The 21,440-nt window shown below is 48.4% G+C and overlaps 1 protein-coding gene across 1 annotated transcript in view; it reads right to left on the bottom strand.

Moving 5' to 3' along the window:
• LOC102238863 (chromosome unknown open reading frame, human C17orf53) overlaps positions 1-8,017 on the bottom strand; it is a 14,507-nt gene extending 6,490 nt beyond the window's left edge. Inside the window, exons 1-4 of the mRNA XM_014537730.1 lie at positions 7,745-8,017; positions 6,777-6,827; positions 2,775-3,923; positions 1,065-1,148 (exon numbers count right to left, since the gene is read on the bottom strand). Of these exons, the coding sequence (XP_014393216.1) occupies positions 1,065-1,148; positions 2,775-3,923; positions 6,777-6,827; positions 7,745-7,747 (1,287 nt within the window). The 5' untranslated portion in view covers positions 7,748-8,017. The remainder of the gene's footprint in view (positions 1-1,064; positions 1,149-2,774; positions 3,924-6,776; positions 6,828-7,744) is intronic.
• Between the last annotated feature and the right edge of the window lie 13,423 nt (positions 8,018-21,440).

Here is a 21,440-nt window from a genome sequence, read left to right as displayed (position 1 = left end):
AAAAAATATATTTTATTGATTTTTTTACAGAGAGGAAGGGAGAGAGATAGAGAGTTAGAAACATCGATGAGAGAGAAATATCGATCAGCCGCCTCCTGCACATCTCCTACTGGGGATGTGCCCGCAACCCAGGTACATGCCCTTGACCGGAATCGAACCTGGGACCTTTCAGTCCGCAGGCCGACGCTCTATCCACTGAGCCAAACCGGTTTTGGCTTTTGTCTATCTCTAAGGTCAGATAATGGTATGTGAAATCTTGTTGTATATCACAATAATATCATACTTAGAAGCAATAGCAGAGGCACTCTTTCTTTTCTTTTATATTAAATCAGGTCCTGACTTTAATTACATTGAAGCAAAAGGCTATCCATGCTTGCCTCTTGTATTAGACTGGAAAAGTCTCAGGGCTAGAGAACCCCCACATACATTTATAGGCTTGCAGAATGCCTCAGCATTCTGAAACCCGTCATATTTTATTTGGGATGCCTCTGGCTTTAACAATTAGCCTTGTTAATAAAAAAATGCTTTGATTCAGATGCGTATTTACGGCTTTGGATCTGAAATGGGCTGGTTGATCTGTGGAGCTGCAGTAAAGAGAAAACTACCATAGAGAATTAAAAGCAAAGTAAGTCTGAGGGCAGAGCAGGTCAACCAAAATGCCAGGGCGGAGGGAGGCTGAGTCTCACCTACCAAAAGGCAAGATGAAGGCAGATCCCTCTCAGCTTAATTCTCAGAAACCTGAGAAGTGTTCCTGAGATACAATTTCCTAATATTTACTCATGCTTCTCTCGAGAAAAGATGGAGTTAGCTGGGCCTTTCTTCGTAGATGGGGAAGAAAGCTGGCTCATGGCATCGGTTATCACCCGGTTGGCATCAGGACAGGCTTCACTATGCCAGTAAAATTGCCACCTCCCCAAACTGCCTTTCCCAACTCCCCTTTCGTGTGTGACCCCAGGGGAAGGCCTCGCAGCATCAACTCTGATTCTCAACTCCTGAAAGATGCAGGGATGTCCCTCACTCTTAAACGATGCCCAAGAAGTTAACATTTGCACAGAATTAGTTACCTCTGTCCGGAATTTAGCCAGAGCACCATGAGTCGGAGTCTGGGGCGTGGAAACCATGATCTCCTCCAGATTTTTCCCACTGAACTGCACGGGGAGAGAGAAGGAGGTGAGAGCAAGCTCAGCAGCTGTTCTTTACAAGCGGAGCTTCTGGTCTGGGTTACATAATGAGTTCAGGAAACTATCAGGGACAATTAACACATATTACATCTCTCCTAACAAAGTCTCAGGAGCCTCTGGCAGCTCAGAAAAGACGCTTTGGGGATAGTTTTGGGAATGTGAGGAAGATGGAGCTGGCCCAGGAGCAAAACCCAGAGCTTCCTGAAGGGGGCGATGACCTGAATAGAGAGGCCAGTGATATGCAAAAGGACAGCTTTCCCCAACTCCCTTCTCAGGGACCTAATCCTTCCCTGCAGATTTCCCGCCCAGGAGGTATAAGGCCTCCTTGGATTTCTCTTAAGGTGCTAGGAAAGAGAAACTAACAGGTAGGAACTGTCTCCAACACCTTTAAAATGATAGGAAAGGGGTGCGCCTACCATGACCAGACCAGATCCTCGGAGTCCAATGGTCTAGGATCTGATTCAAGACTAGTTTGAGGGGTCCTGTCCCCCCACCACTGCTGATCCAAACTCTCAGCACAGCCCCAGCTTCCCCACGTGGATCCCACACGCCAGTCACAGTGACTGCTCCATGGCTCCCCGTGAGCATTCTGCTCTCATGCCTCTGTACCTTTGCACAGGCTCCTCCTGTCTTCCCACTGAAATGTCCCCGAGCCCAGCCTTCTGACACACACCCGTTAACCTGCTTGTCCATCCAAAGCCCACTCAGAAGGCCCAAGGAACCCAGTCTTAGTACCCAGAGAATGACCTCTACTCACACTGTGCATTTTATGTATAATTGTTTGTTTGCATTTCTTTCTTTTCCTAGAAGAAGCTCCGCAGGACAGGAACCATTTCTATTTTAATCTGCATTCTGAGTTCCAAGCAAATTGCCCAACTTAGCAAATGTAAGTGAGGGAATATTCCTTTCTCAGTGCTAGCAAACAGCAGTTACTCAACAAACATGAAAACTGTGAAGTTCTCACCCAGCCAGCGTGGCTCAGGGGCCGACCTATGAACCAGGAGGTCACAGTTCAATTCCAGGTCAGGGCATATGCGGGGTTGTGGGCTCGATCCCTAGTGTAGTGTGGAGCATGCAGGAGGCAATCAATGATTCTCTCTCACCATTGATATTTCTATCTCTCCCTCTCCCTTCCTCTCAGAAATTAATAACAATATTTTAAAAAAGAAAATTGTGAAGTTCTCAGAGCCTTAAGCACCCCTATCATGTGTGGTTTTTCAAGCATTCAATTCTTCCTTCCCACTTCTTCTTCTTCCTTCCTTCCTTCACTCCCCCCAGGAGTGAAGATATTCTGGGACCGGACAGTGCTGCAACTCTGCTTCTCTCCTTTGCTCTCCTTCCCCCCAACATCCTGGATGGCCCTGGCTTCTGCCAGAGAGAAGCTGTCACTCACTTGGTGAGGCAGGATCCCTGCTGGGCCAGGGAAGCGGCGTGTTTTGGCTCGGGTGGTAGTTCCTTCCTTCCTTCACTCCCCCCAGGAGTGAAGATATTCTGGGACCGGACAGTGCTGCAACTCTGCTTCTCTCCTTTGCTCTCCTTCCCCCCAACATCCTGGATGGCCCTGGCTTCTGCCAGAGAGAAGCTGTCACTCACTTGGTGAGGCAGGATCCCTGCTGGGCCAGGGAAGCGGCGTGTTTTGGCTCGGGTGGTAGTGCGCGTGGGCTGCTGGGGTGTCCGGTTGGCTGCAGTGACCAGCTGTACCAGGTGGTTGGTGACTATGGGTGTCTGCAGCGCTGCTTGGGGACCCTTGGGGGTGCTGACAGGAGACTCAATTGAAGACAGTGGAGCTCGGGGTTGTAAGGGCCCCCGAGGGAAGAATCCGGAGCCAGTCCTTGAGAGAGTAGAACAGCTTGAGTTGGGAGTTCGTAGAAAATTAGGTTTGCCACTTAAGTGGGCATTTGGAGATTGGAATGGCTGACTGGGGACACGATTTTGAGGGCTGCTCTGAACAGGCCTCCCAGGAGCTTGGAGAGGCTGGGGTCCTCGAACTGGGGAAGCTTTGGGGCAGACTTCCCAGTAGGTTTGCTGAGCGGGAAGTGTCGAGGCACTTGGGATAGGCAGGTTGCCCATGGCACCCGTCCTCAAGTGGGGCTGTGGAGTCCTACAGGAGACGGCAGGATCTGGAGGCTGACCCTGGGCTGATGCGATACCAGTTATGTGGGTGGCAGGCATGGGGCCCTTTTGGCAAGATCTGCTCAGAGCAGCTACCCGAGCCTTTTTAGTCAATATTGAGTCTTCCTGCTGCCCGGTGGGCAGGATTCCTGCTGCCTCACTGTTAACTCCAAGTTCCAGCTCCATGCCAGGCCCTTCCAGTTCCATGCTTGCCAGGACCTTATCAAATTCATCTTGCTCAGGTCCCTCGAAGCCACCAATCACCGGCTGCTTGCTCTCAAAGGTAAGCAGGGGGTGGGAGGCTGAGGACTGTGGTCTTGCTGGTTCTTTGAGCACTTCTGTCAGTGTCACTCTTCTCTGACTGCCAGTCCAGTTGCTGGAAGTGGAGACAGGCCTTAGGAGGGCTGTTCCTGTGGAAGCGGCACCCCTGCCGGAGGTAGGAAGGTGGAGTCCCAGGGCTGGTGGGTCCAGAGCCTCTGAGGAAGCAGTGGGGCATGATGGCAGCTGCCCAGAAGACCGTGCCTGCACAGTGTCCTGTGGCCTGGAAGAGGCAGGTCGGAGGCACCCAGCATTCACAGGCCCTGAGCCAGCAAACTGGTTCTCTGCGTCTTCCACAGCAGACAGGAAATCCTACAAAGAAGCAGACAGTGAGAAATCAAGAAACGCTCTGCTTTTACTGCTAAGGCACGTGGTGTGTATACATGTGCAGCTACACAAAAGCAAGAACCCAAAGCATGAAAGGCAATGGTGGAGTCTCTCACCACGCTTGACCTTGCCCTTGAGCCCACTACCTCCAGGCTTCTACCAGAAACATTCACAGGCTAAGTCTTCAAGTAGCTTTAGTCAATCTTGAGTGGGCGTTGGGAAGTGGGGGGTGGGCAGTGGTGGCAGTTGGGGGAGCAGCAGAAGAAGCAAATATACTAGGGCACCAACAAGTCAAACAAATCCCCCAAGGTCACAAGGAGTCTAGCTTTCTGCTATCCAGCCTGTGAAATAGGGATTTGTCCAGCTGGTCATGCTGCTTGTCCTTACCCCCCCACACACACACACACACACACACGGCCTTCAGTAAGCCAGAGAGGCCTAATAGGCAGCAGGTAAATATAGCTTTACAGGCAAGTTAAATTAAGTATGGGTTCCAGTTGGGAAGCAAGGTGTGACTGACATCTTCAAGAGCAACAGACCTGTTCCGAGGGTGTTTTTGAGTCAGAACTGCTGATTTAACTGACAGGAAGGTCCCCGCCGCCCCCACCCCCTGCTGCCACACTGGATTGTCTGGGCTAGAGAAAGGTTTTTTCCTGCTTTGTGTATTAGCATACTCCAACACCACTACCTTAGGGTTTAACAATAATATTAATAACATTAGAATTATTGTAGCAGTAAAATACTGATGACCTTGGGGGTTGATGGATCTCTTTTCCCAGGAAGACCTCACTTTCAGATGTGATGTTATCTGCCTTGGGAAGGGGAAAAGGATCTGGTCATGGATCAGAAACTTGAGTTGTCAGAGTTCTTCACTCTTAATTTCACTACCGGCCTAGGAGCCCTACCATCACCCGGTAAGACTCAAAAGGGTCAATTTAACAGTCACCTTTTCTGTAATCACACATCTCTAAAGCTAAAAGACAAAGAAAAGGACACATCTTCTTGACAAAGCTGGAAGTTTTGAATTATTTGTAAAAATAACAGTCAAGTCCCCAAGTGATGATAAAAATATCTAACATTTGAAACCTCACTAGGTGTCAGGTACCATGTAAATATTTTACCAGAATTTTTTCAGTGAATTCTCACATTGGCCCTATGAATAGGTACTGTTATTATTCCTGGTTTTTGGAAGCAGAAACTAAGACTCAGAGAGGTTAAGTAACTTCACAGAACCACAACTAGAACCTATATGTGCCCTTGTCACTATGTCATAGGGCCTCAATGATCTTTTTTAAAATTGTGTGTGTTTTTTTAAGAGAGATAGAAACATCGATTGGTTGCCTCCTATACACCCCCAACTGGGGATCTAGCCCAAAACCCAGACATGTGCCCTGAGCAGGAATTGAACCGTTGACCTCTTGGTGCATGAGAAGGCTCAATCCACTGAGCCACACTAGCCAGGCTCGACTGATTTTGAAGAGGTCTGACAAAGATTATTTTCCCCCTTCGAACCTCATGGTCCAAAAGCCTCCGAGGAACGAGGGTATGGTGTTGGGCTGCCAGAAAGGTCCCTGATGCAGCATGTACAATCGTACTCAGCACAAATTTGACATCTGGACAAATTCTAAATGTGATTTTTTAAGCAAAGTGCTGGGACACAAAAAGTAGGTTTGAATGGCTTGTCATTGATAAAATAGAATAATTTTATACTATAACATAGTTTAGTCATTTCCATGTATGTTAAGACTCGAGTCAGGGGCCAAGACCTCATCCTGGCTGTTGGTGCTTTATTCTTAAGCAAGTTAATTTACCTTTTTGGGCTTTACTCACTTAAGTCCTACTTCTCTGTGAAAAGGATTTGAGATAGAAATTTCGGGCCTCCCAAATGAAACTATATCCTTTGGCTCTGAGTGGGAAGAGAGCTATGGAGATCACTAGTTCAGTAGTCTCTGGCTGCACCCGGAGGTTAGAAATACCCCTGCCTGGGTCCATCCCAGAAAATTCTGATTTAATTGGTGTGTAACAGGGCCCCCACAGGGGTGATTCTAATGTGCTGGCTTCAGATCTAGTCTAATCCCTATCTTCTGAGGAGAGAGGGATGGAAAGAACATGTGAGGCAGACTGCCTCGCATGCTGCAGAAGAGAAAATGGAAGGCCAGAGAATGTAGGCCGGTTGGTGATACCAGGCCTCCTGCCGTCCAATAGCTGTGCTGTGTCTGGCTCTCCATCAACTTTCTTCCCACTTAAAGCATGTCATCAAGAAGATGAACCAGCTCTGGCCGTGTGACTCAGTTGGTTGGAGCGTTGTTTTGTGCACCGAAGGTTTGCGGGTTTGATTCCCAGTCAGGACACATACCCAGGTTCCGGGTTTAATTGTCAGTCCGGGAGTAAATGGGAGGCAACTGATTGATGTTCCTCCCTCACATCAATGTTTCTCTCTCTCTCTTCCTCTTTCTCTAAAATCAACAGAAAAGCATGTCCTTTGGAGAGAATTGAAAAAGAAAAAAACAAAGAAGGGGAGTCAAATCATCTACAGACACAGCTTCCAGGCAGGGGCCCTTATAATTTACAGGTATGACAATCAGAGAGCTCACCTCTCTGGCTTTTTCTTTCTAAGACAGTTAAATAAGTTGTTTACATTTTGCATTATTCCCCAGTCTTTCACAGACAAAAATAAATGTATGTATCAAGTAAAAGGAGATGGGGCAGGTTGTTTCAAAATGTTCTGAGCCTGGTGTTTACATCCTTTTATATTTATCTTTTTATTGTTGAAAGTATTACATATGTCCCTGGGTATTTACATCTTAAGACCTCCTCTGTTCACCAACATTTCCTTACCTCGTCTTCAAACTCCTCTTCCACAGCAAACAGCTTCTGCAAACCGCATGCCTGAAAGGAAAACAAAGCAATTGAGGTTGGAGGAGAAATGCCATTTGCAAGTACATTCTGTCCTCACGCTGCTTCTTCCCAATTCTAACAAGACCATCAGGTGTACTGTTTTTGGTTTGTTTGTTTTGCTAGTGTTGGGGGAGGAATAAGGGATGAGAAGAGATGGGATTTACTTAGAGACTTGGATGATTTCAAATCCTTTCTCCATAAAACAACCCACTCGGGTCCATCTGCATTAATCTTGGAAGGGGAAGAGGCAAAGGAAAGGCTGCCAAAGGAAGCATGGGTCGTGCTTTAGACTCAGCACTGCACACATGGGCCTGAGGATTTTGCAACATCCCAAAGGTCTGGCCTGAGCAACCTTTGTCACACATAAGACACAACCGTAAATCCAAACATGCCTAGCAGAGGGACCTTTTTGTCTGAAAGCCAAGCCAAGGGTTTCCTTCTATCTGATCCCAGGTCCAAAGGCCAGGGTCCCAGGAAGGTGGGATGCCCCAGGCCACAGTTCCTGCTTTCTAGGCAGCAGGGCTGCAGCGGCCAGCTCTGCGATGTGTGTCAAACTCAGAGCCAAGGGCTGTGCCTGCCCCCAAGGGTCCAAGGATCAGAGGGGACGGGTTGCGGGGAGAGGGTCAGGCTCAGGAGGCGCGACATTTGAGCGCATCGGGAAGGAGGAGCAGGAGTGCGCCAGGAAGAGCTGGAAGGCCACGGGAGGGAAACTGAGGCCCAGAGGGCGGCGGGTGCAGAGAGCGCCTTCCCAGGGTCTCCGGGCGTGTCCATGCCAAACCCAGGTTTCCCGACCTCACCTAGTTCTCACCCAAACCCTAAACCGGCCCTGCAGCTCGCCCAGTGGAGGGGCTGGAGCCTGAAGGGCAGCTGTTGGGCCCCGGACCCAGAGCCCCGAGGCACGGCATTACCATGGCGACGGCGGGTGCGCTTCCGCCAAAGGGTTAGCCGACAGGCCCCAATTCAGTGGTCGCCGGGGCCTCGGGCGTGGCCCGGGGCGGGAGGGTCGGAGTCCGGGTGACAGTATCTCCGGGGCAAGATCGGAGAGGTCCCTGCGACCCGGGCCGGTGCCAAGACTGGGTCGCCGGGAAGGTGAGGGCCCGAGCCCTAGGTCGCATTCGAAGCCGCCGCCACTCCTGCGTCTCCGCCCTCTTAAAGGGGCGGGCCTATTTTATCCCGCCGACACAAAGGCCCTACATCCGCCAGTCTTCCGCCCCGGCCTTAAAGGGAAACGGATGGGCTCTCGGTCGCCCTCCAGCGGCCACTCGGGCTGGGTCGGCTGGTTCAATAAGCGTTCTGAGGAGAGCAAGGTCTCTCCTGTTTCATCCCTCCCCCCCCCCCATCACTATTTTCTTCTCAGCACTTTTCATAATTTATAATTATCGTGGTTTACGTCTCTATTATGTGTATTTCTCACTAGAATATGAGGTCCCTGAAGGCAGGGACCTTGTCGGGCTTGTTCAAGTTTGTATCCCCAGCACTGAGCACAATACACAATAGAGTTATTGAATGACACAATGGCTACTATGTACTGAGCACCATGCTTGGTTCTGGGGATAGAGAAAAGAATGACTGCTTGTGCCCTCAAGTTCACACACAAGTCAGGGAGACACAGATCCAAAAGAGACCAGGAGATTTGGGCGGAGAGATGGACAGGGGCCTAGGGAGCCGGGAAGGCCAGCTTCTGTCACTAAAGCCTGCTGTGGTTAACGACCCTTACTCCGACCTCAGTTTCTCTTATGCTTGTCATCGCAGGGCTGGTCAGAATGACAGCTAGGGCTGCACAGTTTTGAGGATTCAAAAGGCAGGAGGAAGGTCTCTGACTGGAGTTCTTAACCATCTGATCTGAGCCAGTCCTGAGTCTTGCCTAGGGTTGTCTGGCCTGGCCTCCCCTCCGACAGCCTATGGCTTCTATCATAGCTTCAGGTGGACCCGTTTTCTTGTCATGTGTCAGAATGGAGGCCAGGATGGCATTGGGAAAGGGAGCCTGGACTCCTAACTTTCATCCAAGTTAACAATCTTCTCAAGGCCTCTGTGCTTCTGAACTGGCGACAAAATCCCAACCCTCCCATGTACAGGCCTCCTCTCCTCACAGGAATCCCAGGTACAACTCACCCTGCACCACTGTGGACAGGCCCCGAGACCCAGTTCTAGGGCTCCCTGCGACTCTGACCCTGGTCAGCTCAGGTCGACAGGAGGTCACAGAGCCCCAGAGGCCAAGAGGAAGAATGGAAACTCCTATCCACAGCATACTCTCAGCTTCCAGTTTTAACCAATAGCTCAGTGTGTGGTCCCAGACATCCTGTACAGAGTGAGGGGCAGGTATTGCTTTAAAGATTAGGGAACTGAGGCCCAGAGTGGGGAGGGATTCTCTCAGGATCACACAGCCACTCAGTGGCATATCTTCTGGTTGGAAATCCTATGCTTTTTCCTCCATCACCTTTCTCAGTTAAATACATTTAGCATTGTTGCCCCCACTTCCTGTTAGAACCTAGAGGAGGATGGGGGCAGTGGCTGGAGCAAATGGAAAATGTGGACCTAGGGCATTTGGGGGAGGGCCTGACAGGACACAATATGGAGGTTGCCTGGGATTTCAAAATTGGTCGGATAGCTCAGTTGGTTAGAGCTTTGTCCTAATACCAAGGTTTCAGGTTCAGTCCCCAGTCAGGGCACATACAAGAGGCAACCAATGAATGCATAAATAAGAGGAACAACAAATGATGTTTCTCTCTCTCTCTCTTCTCTCCCTTCCTCTCTCAGAAATCAGTTAACAAAAACATAAAAAAATATTTTTAAAAAATTCTTCAGCTCAGCGGATAGAGTATCGGCCCACAGGCTGAAGGGTCTCAGATTCGATTCCGGTCAAAGGCACGTACCTCGGTTGCAGGCTCGATTCCTGCCCCAGTGGGGGCATGTGTGGGAGGCAACCACTCGCTGTGTCTCTCACATTGCTGTTTCTGTGTGTCTCTCCCCCTCCCTTCCACTCTCTCTAAAAATCAATGGAAAAATATCCTCAAGTGAAGATTAACAAAAAATAAAAATTCTTCAATCCCTCCCTGTCACCAGAGGTGACATATAAGATCCCCAGGGTCTACAATGCCCTGGCATCTGCTTCACTGCCCTATCTTGCCTTCAACCAACCTCCCAGTCACTATCAACCCCTCTTCACCCCACTTAGTTTTCACGCCCTAGGTCCCAGGCTGCCTCCGCTAAGAAGCCTTCCTTAACTGCCCTGGGCAGACCCAGGTTTCCTTCTCCTTGATTCCCTGCACTTGGGGCCTGGCTCCAGGTTGGCTTGGTTTCTTGTATGCCCTGTGTTTTCTTCAGATTTCTTCACACCTCCTTGCTGGACTTTGAATCCCTACAGGGCAACCATGATGGCTTTTCATTTTGTGAACCACACTTGGCACAGGACCTGGCACATGCAAGACACTCAACAAGCATCTGTTGAATGGCTTAATGCCCTTTGTCAGGAGAGAGTGCGAATGGGCCTGGGCAACTCCATACTCACTTACACAAATGCCTGCAGTTGCTGGATGAGGAGCTTCACCTTCTTAGGCACAAAGGAGAGCAGGCCTGGTGTGTGTGTGTGTGTGTGTGTGTGTGGCCATTTTCATTGGCTTTGGAGCTAGACAAATCTTGGTTCATATTTGACCCTGTTGCTAACTGGCTGTGTAACTTTGAATAAGTTACTTTATCTCTCTGAACCTTAGTTGTCTCATCTATGAAAATGGAATAATACCTCTTCCTCACAGGATTGCTATGCGACTAAATAAATTAAGGCACTGAAATGGCCAACTCCATGGCACGTTGGCAAGGGCTCAACAATGTGGGTTCCTTCCCCCTACTTGAGTTTGCAAACTTGTGCTGAGATTTATTATGGGAACCACATGCCTTGAGTTTGTATCTATTTCAGCATACTTGCCAATGCATTTTGTCCTAATTTGTATTTTTATCATATGTACAGTTGTGTGCCGGTCAGTGTGCTGATGGATGTCTTTATGTGTTTCTATTGACATTCACCTTGGTATGGGAAGTGGCATACACTGGCATGAGTACAAGAGTCTTGCATGGTTGTGTTGGTGGGTGATGCATATTGAGTGAGTGTGTAAAATGTGTGTGGAATAAAATGTGTGTTGTGTGCTGCCTACGAGGGTGGGGATCTGAGTGTATGGAGGTGGGGAAGGGCTGGTTGCTTTATGTGTATGAAGGCTGGGTAGACCAGTGCGGTGGGGTAGAACTCTGTGTTTATGGAAATATTTTCTGTTTGCTCTGTTCAATAGAGCAGCCATGAGCCACATGGAACTATTGATCACTGGAAACGTGGCTAGAGCAACTGAAGATCAAAGTTTTAATTGTGTTTAATTTTAATTAATTTGAATGGAAATCGTCACAGGTAGACTCTAGTCTAGACAGAAACCTCAAACTTGTTCTCCACAGGCCAGTGGTGTGCATTCCCGTTCCTCTTAACAGGGAAACCCATCTAACGTGTCCTGACCCCAGCAGGTCAATGGACCCGCTGGAGCCCCGCCCGCGAACGCACGTGCGCGCGCGTGAGATGTACGGAGGGGGCCATCCGCCTCCCTCCTTCCCAAGTCCCCAGGCGAGCAGTGAATCAGCCTGACAATGAAGTGAGTCATTCATGAACTGCCCCGCGAACCAGCAGGCGGGAAGCAAACGTCAGCGAGCCGCCCAGCCCTCCCCTCCAACCCCCCAGGGGGATCGCTCAACCCCACGCACTGCAGATGTTGAAGAAAATGACGCGAGCGAATCAAGGCACCAAAGCTCATCCCCTCGACCCCTCCCTCTGGTTTGCAATCCATTCACCGCCCAGCCCCTTTCTCCCCTCCGGTGGCATGTGAGTCATCTCAAGATCTACACCCCCAATCCATCCAACCCCCACCGCCCTAAGCATCCCTGAGCTGGTCTTCCTCCAAAGCTGGGGGGGCTGGGGGTGTGGAGGCGGGGAGCTGAGCCCCTGGTGGGGTGCCTGCTCTGCCTTTGGAAGCCAGGCTGACCTACTCAGGGCTGTGGTGTGGGCGGGGCTCAGGGCTGGGTGCAGTTGGCTGGATCCGGAGCTGGCGTCCAGCTTGCTTGGAGGAGCATCAAGACAAACATGAGGGCAGCGGGGAAGGAGCTGCTGAAGCTGCTCCTGGAGCACCTGTGGCTTGGGGGGGGTGAGGAGGGGATTTGGAGAGGGCAAGAATAATCCTATGTGTTTTCAGGGAAGGCCCACACAGTGCCTCCCCAGGACCTGATGATCTTCAGAACCTGGTAGCTTCTCTCCTCTGCACTCCTTCACCTGCTCCCCACAACCTGTACCTCACCACTCCCCATCAATCAGCCTTCTTCTCTTGGACTGAACCTTAGTTGAGGATTCTGACTTGGACATTTGGGTCCCTTACTAGGTCAGAAAAGTATCACCAGCCCTGGCTGGGTAGCTCAGTTGTCGGGTGTCCTCCCCATGGTCCAGGATTTCAGGTTCGATCCCTGGTCAGGGTGCATACAAGAATCAACCAATGAATGCGTAAATAAGTGGAACAACAAATCGATGTTTCTCTCTCTCTCTCAAATCAATAAAAATAGCCCTGGTGGGTGTGGCTAAGTTGGTTGGGCATAGTCCTGTGCATCAAAAGGTGCTAGTTCAGCCAATTGATTCTTTGCTCTCACATCGATTTCTCTCTCTCTCTCTCTCCTCCCTTCCTCTCTTTAAAAATCAATAAAAAATCTTTTTAAAAAAACTAATGAAAAAAAATAATAAAATCAAGTAAAAATATCTTCAAAAGCCTTAAAAATGTGTGAACTCTTAGATAAAACAGCTCCACTTCTAAGGATTTGTCCTAAGAAAATAATAATTGATATACGCAGCCATTTAGCTACTAGAATGTGCATCACAGCATTATTTAAAATGGTAAAAAATTGGAAACAATCCAAATGTCCACCAAAAGGGACTGAATAGAGAAACTGTAGGAGAACAGCACAATGGAAGACAAGGCAACCAAAGAAATTGATGTGGAACAAGATTCAATACCATGGGAATATTTTCATGAAAAATTAGATTGTAAGATGTTTTGTCCAGTATGATACAGTTTTTCTTGAAAAAATATGAGCATGGAAAAAAGATTAGAAAAGTATTCACCCCATTATTAATAATTGTTCTCATTGGATTATGGATTTAGAAGTAATTTTATTCTCTTCTTTGTACTTCTCAGATTCCCACCAGAATTTCTACATTAAAAGTTTGTAATTTTTTTCTAAAGTCTGTAATTTTTGATAGCAGAAAAAGTAATTAATTTATTAAATGTTTTAAAAAGCCATTTGTGGAGGTGGTAATGAGAATTAACTGTAAATGGGTATTATACCGGGGTGATGAAATGTTTTAAAACTGGATTATGTGATGGTTGTACATTGGTAAATTTAATAAAAAATGTTGACTTGTTCATTCAAAATTGGTAAACTTTATGTTATCTAAATCATACCTAAAGTTATCTAAAAACTCTTAACAAAAGTCATTTGCTGGGCTGCCTACCATTAAGGTCAGTCTCCCAACCTAATCTCAAAGTTTGGGAGTAGTCGGGATGGCAGGCACCCACTTAAATTTGAAATTCAGATAAGGAATAATTTTTTTTCTTTTAAATATATTTTTATTGATTTCAGAGAGGAAGTGGGAGGGAGGGAGAGAGAGAGAAACTTCCTCCATGAGAGAGAATCATGGATCGTCCGCCTCCTGCACGCCCCCTAGTGGGGATCGAGCCCGAGATCCAGGCATGTGCCCTTGATCAGAATCGAACCCGGGACCCTTCAGTCTGCAGGCCGATGCTCTATCCACTGAGCCAAACCGGCCAGGGCAGGAATAACTTTTAATATAAGTATAAAATAAGTAATAAAGTTTAAAAAGTCATGAATTCTTGCTTTCCCTGCGGATAGCGCTCTCAAACATGGTGAACGTTCCTAAAACTTTCTGTAAGAGGTGTGGCAAGCATCAACCCCACCAAGCAACACAGTACAAGAAGGGCAAGGCTTCCCTGGTCGCGCAGGGAAAGCGGTGTTATGACAGGAGGCAGAGTGGCTATGGTGGGCAGACTAAGCCGATTTTCTGAAAAAAGGTTAAAACTACAAAGGAGATTGTGCCGAGGCTTGAATGCATTGAGCCTAACTGCAGATCTAAGAGAATGCTGGCTATTAAGGGATGCAAGCATTGTGAACTGGGAGGAGATAAGAAGAGAAAGGGTCAAGTGATCCAGTTCTCAGCTTCATATTTTGTTTTATTATATGACAATAAAATCTTGATATGTTCACTTCAAAAAAAAAAGTCATGGGGCAGCTCAGTCGGTTAGAGCATCGTCTCAATACGCCAAGGTTGCAGGTTCGATCCCCAGTCAGGGCACATACAAGAATCAACCAATGAATGCAGAAATAAGTGGGACAACAAATCAGGCCCCCCCCCCTCCCCTCCTTCCTTCTCTCCCTCCCTCCCTCTTTCTTTCTAAAATCAGTAAAATGAATAAATAAATAAAAATTTGGCCTAAAAAAAAAAAGTCATGAATTCTTAATATAAGAACTCTACACAATTAGTATTTATCTGAAACTCAAATTTAAGTGGGCATCCTGTGTTTTCATTTGCTAATTCTGGGAACCCCAATCTGGAGTCCTTGCTCTTGCCGCATCCCTGGGGCAGGGAAACAGACTTGGGGATGGCCATCTGGGCGTACCTACTCCCAGGGTCTGGGAGAAGGAGCTGGGAGCTCAGGAGCTGGAAACTGCAGGTGAGGGGGGGTGGGGGTTGCGACCATTTCTAGCGTGGCAGGTGAGTATCTTGCTTGGAATGAAAGTGGTCAATACCGTTTCAGCTGGTTCAGAACCAAGGAGTGGTAAAACCAAGGCTGGGGTGAGGGTGGGGCTTGCCCTTTGCTGTGCTGTGCTAGCCCTTCACTCAGGTACTCCATGTCATGCCCCAGCAACCCACTGAGGAGGATGTCATTGTCCATTTTTATAGGTGAGGAAATAGAGCAGTGGTTCTCAACCTTCCTAATGCCGCGACCCTTTAATACAGTTCCTCATGCTGTGGAGACCCCCAATTTCATTGTTACAAATTGAACATAATTAAAGCATAGTGATTAATCACAAAAACAATATGTAATTATATATGTGTTTTCCGATGGTCTTAGGCGACCCCTGTGAAAGGGTCGTTCGACCCCCAAAGAGGTCGAGACCCACAGGTTGAGAACCGCTGAAATAGATTCTAAGAGATTAAGTACATTTCCAAGTTCACAGCTAAGTATCAGAGCCTCAATCCAGGTCAAGGTCTTCACTCTCTCATTGGGTTGAAATCCAGTGGTTAAACTAAACAGGCTCTGGGCTCCCATAACCTGGGTCAGATCTCTGCATCTTCACTTACTGGATTTGTGGCTTTTGGCCAGTTCCTTAATTCTCCTGCACCTCAGGTCCTTCATCTTACAACTGGGGGTAAGAATAAGAATAAGAATGCGTACCTTGTGGGGTTGGGAGGATGAAATGAAAGTCTGTTGTCTGCTGCTCTGTCTGTCCACTGGGCAGGACGTGTCCTCATGGATGTGCCAGAGACCGTATTGCTTGAGGATGATGGAATGTGCCTTCTAGACACGTGGATCAAGGACTTCCTGTCAGGATGTCCTGGGTCCTCAAAGAGTTCCCAGGAGAAAAAGGACATGACTCTCTCTGTCTATTTGGGGAGACCTCTCAAACCTACAGAGACCTCATCTGGGTGCTGCTCCCAGGGAAGAAAGGCAATTGGGCCAGTTTTTGTGTGGCTGTAGTCCACGCCCCTCCATATATCATGTAAGTACACTGCGTCTTGACCTCTATTATCTCATGGCCTTAGGGGCAAGAGGACCTTCCAGAATCACACAGTCCAACCCTCCGATCACAGAGGGAACACTGAGTCTCAGAGAAGGCAAACGATTTGTCTGAGCTTCTATAGGCAGAGCTGGCCTATGTCTCCCAGGCTCCTTCCTTCCCCACTGCTCAACCCTGCTTCTTGGGATGCTGTTGTTTCCAAAGGATCATAAGGTCCCGGAGGGCAGGCACATTTATACCCTCTGTCCCCTCCCTGACATGCATGTGCTGCTCAGAGACGACGCTCTGGAGGAGCCTGTAGACATGTGGGATGTGACTGGCCACAGCTGTCCTTGTGCTCGTGTGGCCTTGGCTTCCCAGCAGGCAGCCAGGAGCCACATCCGTCCAGGGAATCTGGGCCTCGGCTCCAGGTCCCAGTAGGAAGGTGGGGAAGAGAACAGGTTCCCTGGACCTCCTGCTCCTTTTGCTGTTAGAGGGTAAGGAGGCTCCATGTGGGCCACTCCATGTCCAAGGACGAGAAGCCTTGTCCTAGGGTCCCACCTCTGTCCCAGGCCTCTGGTCACCTGCTGTCCTTTAGCAGGTGGCTGTGGCTGCTGTGAGAGCTCTTGGTTGTGGACTATAGACCAGGGGACTGTAGTTCTTCTCTGCTCTCCCCTGCTCTCTCTCTCTCTCTCCTTTTTTTTTAAGGCACCATGAACAACGATGGTAGCTGCATCCAGAATAGTCTTCTTTCACAGCTTGTTCTAGGAGCTGGTTTCCCCAGGCTTGGTCATTGCTGAGTGTAGAGACAGTGGCCTTCTCCCAATCTCCCCCAGGAAGGCGGGAGCTAGGAGGCCTGGGAAGGGACAGAAAGTGTCAAGGGACAAGTGAGGCTCTCAAGTGAGGAATGACTGAGGTCTGCCTATGATCAGGCCCTCCTTTCTTTCTTTCTTTTTCTTTTTCGCCACAACTCTAGAACTGTTAGCTATCTGAGCTAGAAAAATCCTCAGAAGTCATCCATCCAATCATACCATTTTACAGATGAGGAAAATGAAGCCCAGAGCGGTGAAGGCTTGCCTAGGAACCCGTCAGTTGCTCTTCCTCCAAAAATCTCAGTCAAGCGTGATTCGATGCTGGATGCTGGCTTGGAACCAGCTTCCTTCTGCCCTACGCCCAGAGGGGAAGGGGGAGTGAAGGAGGGGAGGAGGACTTCCTTTTCAACTTCACCCATGGTACCATCAGAACTGCCTCTAGCCTAACCGGTTTGGCTCAGTGGGTAAAGCGTTGGCCTGCGGACTGAAAGGTCCCGGGTTCGATTCCCGGTCAAGGGCATGTACCTTGGTTGCGGCACATCCCCAGTGGGGGGCGTGCAGGAGGCAGCTGATTGATGTTTCTAACTCTCTATCCCTCTCCCTTCCTCTCTGTAAAAAATCAATACAATATATTTAAAAATAAGTAAATAAATAAAGAACTGCCTCTAGCTGGAAGGAAGGAAATCTAGTCCGACCCCCTCATGCTACAGGTAACGAAACAAAAGGCCCAGAGAGAGGAAGGGACTTGTACAATGTCACACAGGGAGACCTGGGCCAAACTCAGGCATCCTGAGTTCAACTCGCATAACTCAGTCCTCAAAGACACGCCTTTGCTTTGTGCCTGGGGCACATGGATTGTTTTTCCCTGAAATACATTCTCTTCTGGATCTTGAGCGTATTGTAAAAAGCCTGTTGACAGGGCTGGACCTTAACGCATCCAGAAAGAATGAAGGCCCCGCTTCCACGTGGAAGCCTAGTTCCATGCTGGATGTGGCCACATCTGCCATCACATCCAAGTGGGAATTCACGAGTGTCCGCACTGAAAGGGACCTTAGAGAGTAGAAGTCCGAGTTCTGTTTCCCAGATAAGGACACTAAGGTCCGAAGGGGAAACGACTTATCCAACAGCACACAGGGATGGAGCTGATCCTAGGACCCAGGCTTTCTCATCTCTTGTCCTGTTTGTTTGTTCATTTGTAGTCCCCACAGTACCTAGCATTGTGCTGGCCTCATAAATTTTCTTTCATTTTTTCCCCCTGTAACAATCCTAATGACCATTTATCGCTATGCCTGGTTTTGTGCTAAGCTTTTGTGTGTGTGTGTACTTTGTCACCACAGACTTATAAGGGAGGTGCACAAACTGAGGCGCCCGAGATAACATCATTTAACAAAAACACTCAGATAAGAAGTGGCACAATCAGGCTCCCACTTACAGTACTGCGCTTTACCCAAACTAAAAAAGACCTGGAACCCAGAGCCTCCCCCGCTCCCCGTCCAAAGCGCCACAGTCCCCACCACCCTCCAACCCTGCCCCTGAGTCAATGCAGATGTCAGACACCTGCAGACCCAGACCAGTGATCTGTCCTCAGAGGTCAGAGATCGTGGAGATGTCCTCAATAGAGGCGTCCCTGACATGAAGCCCAACCCCCGGCTGATGCCATAACTGTCAGTATGCTCAATAAATTCTTGCTGAATGGAATAGGAACAAGGTGCCTTAGGTACAAGCTGCCCTCGGTAAATGTAAAAGCTTAAAGAATGCATATTTCCTTTCACAGAGATCTAGTGAATTGCTTGGGTTTATCAGCTCAGTTCTTTCTTGTTCTATATTATTTCCTGCCGGAGGCTGTATTGAGGCAGAACTAGACTGTTTCCACCCCCAGACACTCATTGGAGGCCATCAGGGCCCCTTAAGTATTGTCCCACCAGAGAACGGAAATGTGAGCTAGACCACTCTGGCCAGAGGATCCCAAAGCCTTTGGAATCCTGCCCATGGATCCGAGGATTTCCACCGAAGGAGAAATTGTGGGTGAAAGTTTGAAGGTGAGGGAGGGCACGTTGGAACTGGGTATCCTGTCTGTTCCCCAAGCAATGCTAACTTCAGAGGGCATAGACCCTGGGTGAGTGAGAGGGGGTGTGGAGGAGATGGGTTAGCGGTCAGTACAGCAGTGTCCACCAAGCAGGGAGGAACATTGCTCTCTCTCCTGCTCCAAGTACTGGCCAGGACTCTTCTCATGATTCCAGGCAGGAGTAGCAACTCCCGAGCCCCTAATGGTGTTGCTTAACACTCCTCATTCCCCTCCCCAGCCCTGATGCCTTCTTCTCAAAGTCCAATAGTGCTTCCAACCTGCCAGGTTAAATACCTGGCTCTCCACCAAGACTGATTTTCTTCTACTAAGAAGCCAAATTCACCACTGGGTCCCAGGGTCAGAAGGTCTACATCGGGGCACTGAGGGAGTGGTTAACAGGACAGCCCCAGGACACCTGTTTCCATGGTAAATGGTCCTAGCAAGGGCCTGCCCTGGGGACTCATAACAAAAGACATTTTATTCTCTGTGAGGAACTCTAAGTTCCTTAAAGGCAGATTCATTTCTATATTCCTAGCACCCAGGTACTCAAGAAACATGTAGAATGAATGCAGAATTATTTAACCCACACTTAGCTGAAAAGGGGGAACCTGAGGGTTAGTCAGGGCCCCATATGGTGAGTTATATTAACTTCTAGGACATTTGACCACTGGGGATCAAGGTGATAGTCTCAGGGACCTCCAGAAAAGGGGGCTAGAGTGTTGGAATTGGGAGCCCAGCTGCCCCAGGCCCTGTTCCTTGTGTTTAGGGGACAGAGAGATTAGATTTGAATCCCTGTTCTTGCTTGCATGAACTCCGTGATTTGGGGCAAGTTATTTATTTCTCTCATCTACGGAATCAGAAGTACCTAGCAGGTGTTCCATAAGACAGTCATTGACATATGTCATACCAGATGGAGGATTCTGTCCTCATGTTCTGAGATCTCAAGAGAAGAAATTCCAGTCTTCAGTATCCCAGAGTCTTTACGGAGTACCTGCTATGTGCAAGGTGATGTAATAGGTGCTGGAAAGGCAGCAGGAAATATGATCTTACCTCTTTTCTCAAGTGGCTCACACTCTGTTTGGGGAGGCAAAACATAAGGACCGAGAAAGCAAAATGCCAACCCAACCCAACAAGAGACAACATAGGTTGAATAAAAGTAACAGCAAATGGGTGGCACCATCAATACAGAGCAGTCAGGAGGATCCCTGTCTTGGAGTGACATGGGATAACTTGGTGGGGGCAGGCTTTCTGCTCAGAGTCCCTTGTCCAGTCAAAAAATGCTCACCTTGGCTTAACCTTTTAATACTCATTCATTTCACTTAATAAATATTCATTAAATCTTTTTTTGTTCCAGGCACTGCTGGGTGGAAATGTGTGGGTTCTGCACTCAAGAAGCGTACAGAGGTGGACACTGAACCAATAATGCCATGAATAGATATATGTTTACAGATTGTTATCAGAATCAATAAAAGCATATATGAAGTTAGTTCTGGAGATGGGGTTCAGGAATTAGCAATTTGAACAAACTCCTCAGTTAATTTGTAAGAACCCTAAAGTTTAAAATCCACTTTTCTGGGCCAGATACAGATTTCAGTGAGAAAATCGGAATGGTTTTAAACCCTCTCTTTGATTAGATTTGTGTTCTAAAAACAGTCACGCTGGTTTGGGGAGAAGGCTAGGATGGGTGCAGGGAGTGGACTAATTGGGGAGGCAGATGTAGTATCTGAGCTGAGGAGTGGTTTGGCTTAGTACAAGGGGTGGGGCTGTAGATGTGTCTGGGGCTGGAGAGGGAACTGATTTATGAGATACCTTGTAGAAACAATCTTTGTCATTTGCTCCAGAAATATTTATGTATGTCACTTACTTTTTCTGATTAGATGATACATGATAGTTGCAAAACTTCAGGCATACAGGAAAAGATAAATGAGAAAACAAAGGTAAATATTTTGGTATTTATTCTCCTGGCTTCTTTCTATACACACATACTCAGACATATGGATCTAGTTTGTTGTTTACAATAACGGAGCAATTCTATAGTTCCTAGTTTGAATCCTGATTTTCAAGAAAACAATATAGCATAAGCATCTTTTTAGGTCTTTATAGACATATCATTTTTAATGTCTGGATAGCATTCCACGGAATGAACGTGCCCTAGTTTATTTGCCAGTCCCTTACTACTGATGGGTATTTAGGTTGTTTCCAACTTTTCATGTCATTATAAACAATCTCTTTCCTTCCATATTCATTTTTGGAGACATATTTATTTCCTTAGAATAAAATTTGCTAGTGAAATTACTGGACTATTGACAAACTGTCTAGGTTTAACCACACATACTCATATGGTGTCCTAAGGAGAGTTGTAGATGAGAATGGCACCAAAGTCAGGTTGTAGATAAGGATGGCATCAGAGACCGGAAGTCTCCCTTTGGAAGGCCTTGGACTGTTACAACCGTACCCTGGCTTTTCCCAATCTTTTTTTTTTTCCCCTGACACGGGTGTAGTGTGTGAGGTCAGAGCTCAAGATCCGTCCCAGCCACCCACCCCCAGCCTGGCATCTTGGCTGGGGCCTCCGAGGACCCTCCTAGCCCCTAGTAATCCGCCCCCGGTTCCCCTCCCCCACCGCAGTAGGGCGTGTTAGGAAGAAGCTTAGGCCGGCGACGATTGCACCATCCACGGTTCGAAAAGGAAGTCGAGGAAGCGCGCGGAGGAAAATCAGGCGTCCCCAAGGCTGAGCCCCAGCAGCCAGACCCGGCCGCCCGCAGCGCCCCTTCCCGCACCATTCGCGGGGCTCGATCCCTGGCCTTCCGCCCCCTTCCCAGCCCCGCTCTGCGCCGCTCCTTTAAGGAGCTGTTCCAGTGGCGCCGCTGGCCCCGCCCTGCAGGGAGGGCCTAGAGAGGGAGGGGAGGGGTTGGAGGT

Source organism: Myotis brandtii, unplaced genomic scaffold, assembly GCF_000412655.1.
Source record: "Myotis brandtii unplaced genomic scaffold, ASM41265v1 scaffold1814, whole genome shotgun sequence".
NCBI classification, from domain to species: Eukaryota; Metazoa; Chordata; class Mammalia; order Chiroptera; family Vespertilionidae; genus Myotis; species Myotis brandtii.
This window is presented reverse-complemented; position numbering and strand designations above follow the sequence as displayed.